The sequence below is a fragment of the Raphanus sativus genome, chromosome 7 (assembly GCF_000801105.2).
Source record: "Raphanus sativus cultivar WK10039 chromosome 7, ASM80110v3, whole genome shotgun sequence".
NCBI lineage: Eukaryota > Viridiplantae > Streptophyta > Magnoliopsida > Brassicales > Brassicaceae > Raphanus > Raphanus sativus.
This window is the reverse complement of record NC_079517.1, coordinates 11571092-11579801: the sequence shown is the minus strand read 5'-3', so window position 1 is coordinate 11579801 and position 8710 is coordinate 11571092. Positions and strand designations below refer to the sequence as shown.

Sequence of the window (8710 nt, the reverse complement as noted above, 5' to 3'; positions counted from 1 at the left end):
GTTTTTTTTATCCAAGTATTTTCATGACTGGTCAAGAAAGAAGAGACGGATCTATTATTAATTGCAGTTACTGCTGCTGGAGGACATATTACCAAACATTTGCAAAAAAAAAAATCTAAAGGTAAATGAAACTATCATGAGTCTTCTTATTTGAAATTGACTAATGTAAATCCAGAATCTCACAAAGGGTTGGTTACAGATTGGTAAGAGAAAAGAAACCAAATGCATAAAGCTGTGATTTGCACTAATTGAGAGTGGAAGTAGTTTCAGATAGTGAGGAGATTTGTTCAGACTTTTGGGAACATGGCGTTTCTTGGGAGAAAACATCTATATGTGAAACTTAAAATATCACAGTTACATAGAGAGAAAATGTCCATGGATGAACACATGCTTATCCAATGAGCTAGATTCTATTAGCCAACAAGCTCAGAGTTGTGGAATTCCTCAGCTAAGGAAGTTGGAAGCGTCAGGTCTTTATGTTAATAGGAGAGTTGGAGATGCGAGTAGAAGATCTATTTTTATAAACATAAGATTTGTTTATTTGCTGACAATTGCACAAACTGTACATGTGTAGCGAATATGTCATCATTTGCAGCAAACCAAACAAGAATACACTGGTAGCGTAATGTCTATTGTTTTTCCATCGTTTTGGTTATGGATATATTTTTTTTTTTGCAGGTGCTCAGATGACTGCATACATCATAAAAATTAGAAATTTTTTGATGATGGGTAGTACAATCTTCAGATTGCTTGACATATATACAGATGCATATAAAAATATGTACTTTGATCCTTCGTTCACCACTAAAACACGTCACTGTCCGTTACTAATTTTTGTTTCATGTCAATCAATTTAGTTAATGCCTCTTTCCGTAGCTAGCCAGCCAACGAAAAATTCAATATCATAGGGAGCTTTTGGTAGTGGAGCTTTAATTACCAGAAATAATGGCATTTCTTGAAAATATTAGAAAAAAACACCGTTCAAGAACAACAACAAAGATATTGATTTTACTTTTTCAAGAAAAATAAAAACAATAAAACAAAGACATGACTAGAAAAAGAAAAGGTAACATGCATGTTCCATGCTCAGCATCAGGAGTACGCATAAGTTCAGCCTCAGATCATAAGTTGGTAATCCTAAAATTTTGTGGTATAGTCCCAGTTATCTTCAGCTTGACCATAAAAGACTATTTTTTTTTTCAAATAGGAGTATCCCAATACAAAAGCATACGAATTTTGGGATTTTTTTTCACTTTTGAATGTATTTTTGGTAATCTACAGTTTTTTCTTAAAATAAAAAAGCGAAATAAATTTTAGAAAATGTTAAATACAACTATAAAAATCTATTTTTAGTTTTTCTTTTTCAAAAAAGATATTACTCTTATTATTTCAAATAAAAAAAGTTTTTACACCAAATGTTGCAAAAATAGACTAAATATTAAAAAATGATAAAATATACTCCCTCTGTTTTTATTTAGTTGATGTTTTGAAAGGCTGCACATAAATTAAAGAAATTGTTATATTGTCTATTATATCCTTTTTATCATCTTTTAATGTGCAGTTACTCTCTAAAGCCATTAGTGCAAGGGTATATAAAGTCAAAGATCACTATATTCTGCATAAAATTTTGGAAACATCAAATAATTTAACACAAAACAAAAACTCTAAAACGTCATTTATAAAAATACGGATGGAGTATTATATATCAAAAATGGTTAAAACATTTTGTAAAATTATTATCGAATAAGACATATAAACAACAAAATTATACAACTATACAATAAATAACATCAAAATTTGGATAATATATTTAACGGTTTTATTATATAAACTCAATTGTTTACACATATAAAATGAATCAACACCCGCGCGGGCGCGCGGGTCAGAACTCTAGTATAACTTAAATAACACGTTAAGAGATATTTTTGAAAAGGAGTGGTTGTTCTTGAGCTAATGGTGTACGTGAAAAATATTGAGACAAGTGGCACAACTGAGTTTCGAAGATTTAGTCAAACGAATTGACGCAATACTCACCGACTCACAGACTCACAGCCCCTATAAAGATGGTTTCTTCCTCTTAAAAAGAAACAATGAAGCATATATACAACATACATAATCCATTAGGCCATATTACATAACACAATCAAGAAAGAGAGATTGTGATGACTCAAAGCTATTGTTACTACTTTTCTGGTATCGTTACCATCTATTTCTTTCTCTTATTCCACACTCTTGCTTCTCCAACGCTCCACTTTTGCCGTCACGATCAGAGAGGTGCTCTTTTGGAATTCAGAGATGAGCTTTGCATATATCCACGTTCGTGGAATAAGAGTAGTGATTGCTGTTATTGGGGAGGTGTTGCTTGCGATGATAAATATGGCCAGGTGATATCGCTCGACCTTAGCTACAGCTTTTACAACAACTCTTTGAAATCTAATAGTAGCCTTTTCAGACTCCAATATCTTCGTCACCTAGACCTTAAGGGCTGCAAACTCCAAGGAGATATTCCTTCTTCGATAGAATACCTTTCTCATCTCACATTTCTTGACCTTTCAGACAATCATTTGGTAGGTGAAATCCCAACTTCCATCGGAAACCTAAAAGAGTTAAGAGTCTTGTCTCTCCACAAAAACAGTTTAAGTGGCAATATTCCTATTTCATTAACCAATTTAACCAAGCTTTCTCATCTTCGCCTCAACTCTAATAACTTCACATCCACACTTCCATCAGACATGAGTGGATTCCACAACTTGGAGTATTTCGATGTTAGTGAAAACTCATTGGTTGGGCCTTTACCTAAATCATTGTTCTCATTACCTTCATTAATTACAATTGGTTAATATGGAAATAAACCAATTCACAGGACCTATAGAGTTTGCAAATACATCTTCATCATCACCTAAGCTTTATTTTCTAAACCTGGCTATTAATAGATTTAATGGCCCAATCCCAGAATCCATATCTAAATTTCTCAACCTCACCCAATTATTTCTTTGCAACAACAACCTCAGTGGGTCAATCCCTGGATCTTTATCAAAGTTAGTCAACCTCATAGATTTACATCTCTCCTACAACAAGTTGAAAGGTCAAGTACCAAGTTTCTTATGGAGATTGACGACTCTGACTCTTTCTCACAATACTTTTAGCAGTTTTGAAAACCCTTCACAAGAAACATTGATCCAAATGTTGGATATGAGTTCTAATACATTCCAAGGACCATTTCCCGGTTGGATATGCACGCACAAAGGGCTACTCTTCTTAGATTTGTCTAATAATCTCTTCAACGGGTCGATTCCTCTATGTTTAAGGAACTCCATTGTTTCTTTTACAGACCTGATTCTGCATAACAACAGTTTTAGTGGAACTCTTCCAGATATATTTGCTAAAGCGACAAAGCTACGGTCATTTGATGTTGGTAGTAACCAGCTCGAGGGAAATCTCACAAAGTCCTTGATCAACTGCAAGTCTCTGGAACTTGTGAATGTGGAAAACAACAAAATCGAGGACAAGTTTCCATCTTGGTTGGGATCTCTGCCGTCCTTGCATGTTCTCATCCTCAGATCAAACGAGTTTTATGGGTCGTTGTATCATCCCCATGTCTCCATTGGGTTTCAGAGTTTAAGAGTAATAGATGTTTCACATAATGACTTCACCGGAACTCTCCCACGTCACTATTTTTCCAACTGGCGTGAAATGAACACATTGACCGAAGAATTTGAAGACTACATGATAAATCTTGTGAATGATTCTAAGGACTATTATTTCCAAATTTATTTCTCTGTGGAAATGGTGAACAAAGGAGTAGAGACGAGGTTTGAGAGAATCCGACAAGACTTCAGAGCCATTGATTTTTCTGGAAACAGAATTTCTGGAAGTATCCCTACGTCCATTGCCTACTTGAAAGAATTGCGTCTTCTCAACTTATCAGGTAACGCCTTCACAAGCAATATCCCGCGGTCTTTGGCGAATTTAACAAAGCTGGAAACATTGGACGTATCATGTAATAATCTGTCAGGTCAAATCCCTCAAGATCTTGGTAAACTATCCTTTCTATCATACATGAACTTCTCACATAACCTTCTCCAAGGTCCAGTCCCACAAGGCACACAGTTTCAAATACAAAAATGTTCTTCGTTCCTGGACAACCCTGGACTATATGGTCTCGAGGAAATATGTGGAGAACCCCATGTCCCGAGCCCTACATCACATCAACCCGAGGAACTGTCAGAGGCGGAGGAAAAAATGATCAATTGGGTAGCAGCTGCAATAGCATATGGACCTGGTGTATTCTGTGGATTGGTGATTGGACATATCTTCTTCACTTCACACATTCAAGAGCGTGAAAAGCTTGGTCGAAGAAAAATCAGAGTCACCCCATTTGCTCGTTAAGCCCATCTCTTGCAGTCTCTCTGTTACGCATGTGTGGAGCATAGCATGTGTTGTACTGAATTGGTAAGATAAGAAGATCTGTTTGTGTTTGTTTGTAATTTTCGGTTTACTTGTTTTGTAGTAGACCCTTTGTTGGTAGTTGATTTGTATATCTTGGCTTGAAAATATATGCGGGAACTTCCACTTGTAATTTTCTACTTAACATCGGTTAGTCTACACATCCCAATGAAAAGTCATCTTGTCTTAAATACATAATCTTTTCTTCTTCTTAAATCAAAGCAGAAGAATGAAGAATTCATAAAAAAAAAGATTTCAAAGAAGATGAAAAGAGAGAAAAAACCTGAATTTAGATTTGCAATAAGGAGAAGTGAATTAAGTTTAAAAGATCAATGGCAGAGTTTTTTTTTTTACAGCTAATGGCAGAACTTGTAAAAAAAGAAAGATATTAGAAAATTTTAGTCGTTTGATATAATTTCATATTAAAAGTACTAGATTCTTTTTCCGCGCTACGCGCGGAAAAGTGTGTTGATCGTTTATTTTTCGATAATATGTGTCAATGTTTGTGTTTGGAATGAGGATGTTGTATTTGTCAAAGTAATGAGAAAGTCGATGAATTATTTAAGGATGCTCAACCCTGTAAATCTTTTCAATTTAAAACTGGAGGTAACAATTTAAAAAAAAATCTTTGTAATGTAACTTTTATATTCAAAAGTTTCTTATCTATTGATTTTTTAAAAATAATTGTTAAAAAAAATTTATGGGCAAATCTCTAAAATAGCACTTTTTAAGTTTTTCACAAAAATAGCACTAAAAAAATAAAATGACCAAAATAGCACCTTTTTGTTTTGAAAATTTTCATTTTTCATTTTTTATTTTACAAAATTTGAATACATTACTAAAACTCCACCCCTTAACTCTAAACCCTAAGTCTTAGATTAATTAACCCAAGGGTTATAAATGCATATTTACCTTTCAATAAAACTTATTTTGATCATTTTCTTCATTGTGATGCTATTTTTGTGACAAAAACTTGATTTGGTGCTATTTTTGTCTTTTTCTTATTTTTCATTTTAATATTTAGCCAAATTTCTAATTCGATATTAATAAGTTAGTTAAATAGTTTTTTTCTTCGGGTAAGTAAAAACTGATATTGAAAATCATTCAATTATATTTTTAAATTAAAAAATTATTTTGATATTATTATATTTTAGAAGATTAATAATATTATATTTATATATAAATATCAAAATAATTTTATTAAATTATTGATCTATAGTTTAGCAACAGTCGATACCAATGATCTCGGGACTCTTGAAATAATCTGGTTCAGTGTCCAAGTCGAGTTTAAAATGTTGACAGTGCGTAAATGGTTTTACTATTTTCTTTATTTATTAGTGTTTTGCTTTCTTATATTTATTAATTCTTATATATATATATATATATATTTTAGCAATATTTTACATGATTTGCTGCAGCGTTTGATTTTGTGATTTCTAGGTTTGTTATTTGAGCGAGGAGAAAAACTTGGGTTGTTATGGCTTGTAAACGAATAAACCAGAACATTAAAAACCTATTCTAATATTTACAAATTATTCAAAATATTTTTTATTGATGGATCATATAAACAACCAATTTCTAAATCTTGTTTATTTCTTTAAGTTCAGAGGTGTTTATTGGTATCATATAAACAACCACATTTTTTTGGTCTTTTTATTTTTAGCTTAATCTGAAAATTCCAGACTCTGTCAATGATTTGTTGTTTTTATTTTGTGGTTATTTGGAATTGATTAGTTAATAAAGAGTTCAGGTTACACAGAGAATGAGGATCCCATAGATTAGTGTTAAATCAAGGTGATATTATCCTTATCCTAAACACAACTCTTTTCACCAAAATGGAAAGCCCGAAGGCATATATGTTTGCAGCTGACCCTGATTATAAACAAAGTGATATATTTCCAGTTTCCTCATAACACTGGCATATTTACTAAGGAATAGTAATGTGACTACATGAATGATCATTCACGTATGCTTTGACTCAACTATTCTTGCATTATCTTCTAGTCCTTTGACACTCATATCTGCCAATTTAGGTGTTAGGAAAAAAATTATGATATTCCTGAAAGTCAAACCATCATCTACGTATGCTTTGAAAGGTTATTATGTGCATATATCCGCCCCCGACTGTGTAAAACGATGTTAACACAACTAATCTCTCATGTTGAAGGATAAATCATGAAAAGGGGTCCAAGTGAAATCCCTTATGACCTCAAGCTTTATTCTTTTGTACTTCTCTACTGCTATCACACACAATCATCAACTTCCCTCATTTCCATCTGTCTTTCCATTATCATTTAGCATCCAAAATTTTTATGATTTGTCTTGTCATAGCTTACTACTACCCAGATTTGAACACATCCTTGCAACATGTAGCTATGTCCGGCTTGTACCCACACAACCTTGAAAACAATTCATTGTTATCTCTGAAACTCTTCAATTGAGGGATGTTTTGCTTTATCATGCTTCCATCCTAGAAACAGTGAAACCAAAAAGCTTACTGCAAGTCAGCAAAAAAAGAAACTCCTGCTTTATTTTTTCTTTCAAACTATATAGTTAAACAAAAAAGTAACTATTAAATCCACTAAAATGCATGAACTCTAAGCAAACATGTGAAGCCTACCTCAATTCTGGCTTCACCGGCGACAACGTTGGCGGAGGAGTCACCCGTTATGCCTCTTTTTGACCTAGCTATGACAGAGGAATCGGCGGTTTCAGAGGAACGGTTCACAGGCTCACCGACGGAGTTGATCAACTTCGCGGAGGTAAGATCGCCGGAAACAGAGGTCTTGCTGTTAGAATTCATCGTTCTTGAGATTTTTGAGAGTATTGAATCCTTTCCGAAATGACCCGATATAAATAGGAGGGGATACAGGAAGGCAAAACGAACCCATTAAAGAAGAATTCATGGCGCAGAGATGGATTAATGAGGGTGGTGGCGATAAAACGATTTCCGTTGAGAAATCCATTTCTCCTCTCTCGTCGAAGAAAACCAGGAAGTGACGTGTCAAAACATTCTAACCTGATTGGATGATTTAAATTGATGACGTGGACATGCTATCTGTGGATCTTATTCTCCTTTTAATATAGTATAGATATAACAAACAAATAAATTATTAGAAAGGAGCATTTCACACTTTTTCGAATAAGGGTATATGGGCACTAGTGGGGTGTCCGCACTGCAGACAGGATATTCGTTTAGATGATTTGTATGATGTTGGTTGATATATCTTTTTGGTTGTTTATACTGGTGCCTAGAAATCATAGTTGTAAGCGACTGTGTTGTCCAAAAAAAAAAAGTTGTAAGCGACTGTTTGATAGATGAGGTGTCTTTCGTTTGACAGTGAAAGCTCGATTTGTGGGGGAAAAAATTCTCGTCACTGGTGACATAAAGCGATGGAGTAGGAAACTCAATTTGTGCGGGAAAAAATACATTGTAGTGGGCCAACGAAAGAAAGAAAAGCCCAATTTTGTCACCCAAATTGAGAGATGGACATAAAAAAAGATGAGAATACGTGGCAAGATTTAGAGTTGAAAATGTTGAGGTGGCATTAAGACTCGAGAGAAAAACCAATTGGTCTTGTGAAAACTAGGGTGTAGCAGAGGAAAGGGGAGATAACAAATGGAGAAAAGTTTCGCGAAAGAGAAGCAAAGCAACTCAGAGATGAACGATTTACCTGATCCGTTACTCTGTCACATACTCTCTTTCCTCTCGACAAAAGATTCAGTCCGAACCAGCCTTTTGTCGAAACGTTGGAGGAGTCTCTGGTCACAGGTTCCTTCTTTCGACTTGGACTTGGACTCGCTCCAATTCTACTATGACGATTTCAGCTTCACGGATTTGGTCAATAGATTTCTTGAATCCGACGAAAACCTAGCGTTGAATAGATTCAAGTTGATATGTCCTTATGAGTATGTTTTTGATAACGATCAAGATGATACTGTTTTGGAGTCGTGGATAGATGCTTTAGTTAAGCGCAGAGTTCGTCATCTAGATTTTCAGGTTAACTCAGATGATAACGAACTAGTTTGTATGCCTCTTTCGCTCTATTCCTGTAACACCTTGGTCAGCTTAAGTCTCTACCACGTCTTCTTGTGCGGCTTTAAACTAGCGTCCGCTGTCTCCCTGCCTTGTCTCAAGGTCATGCGTTTAGACAGAGTAAGGTACGACCAGTCGTCGGAGAGTGGCGAATCCAACCTTGAGACTCTCGTAGCTAGCTGCCCTGTTCTCGAGAAGCTAACCGTAATCAGGGATCGGTTTGAGCTT

The 8710-nt window shown here is 34.7% G+C and overlaps 1 protein-coding gene and 1 pseudogene across 1 annotated transcript in view; both read left to right on the top strand.

Moving 5' to 3' along the window:
- Nucleotides 1–2130: 2130 nt before the first annotated feature.
- On the top strand, nt 2131–4585 carry LOC108839094 (receptor-like protein 11; annotated as a pseudogene).
- Nucleotides 4586–8065: 3480 nt separating this feature from the next.
- LOC130498011 (F-box/FBD/LRR-repeat protein At1g16930-like) overlaps nt 8066–8710 on the top strand; it is a 1865-nt gene continuing 1220 nt past the window's right edge. The window contains exon 1 of the mRNA XM_056991344.1: nt 8066–8700. Coding sequence (XP_056847324.1) covers nt 8066–8700 — 635 coding nt within the window. The remainder of the gene's footprint in view (nt 8701–8710) is intronic.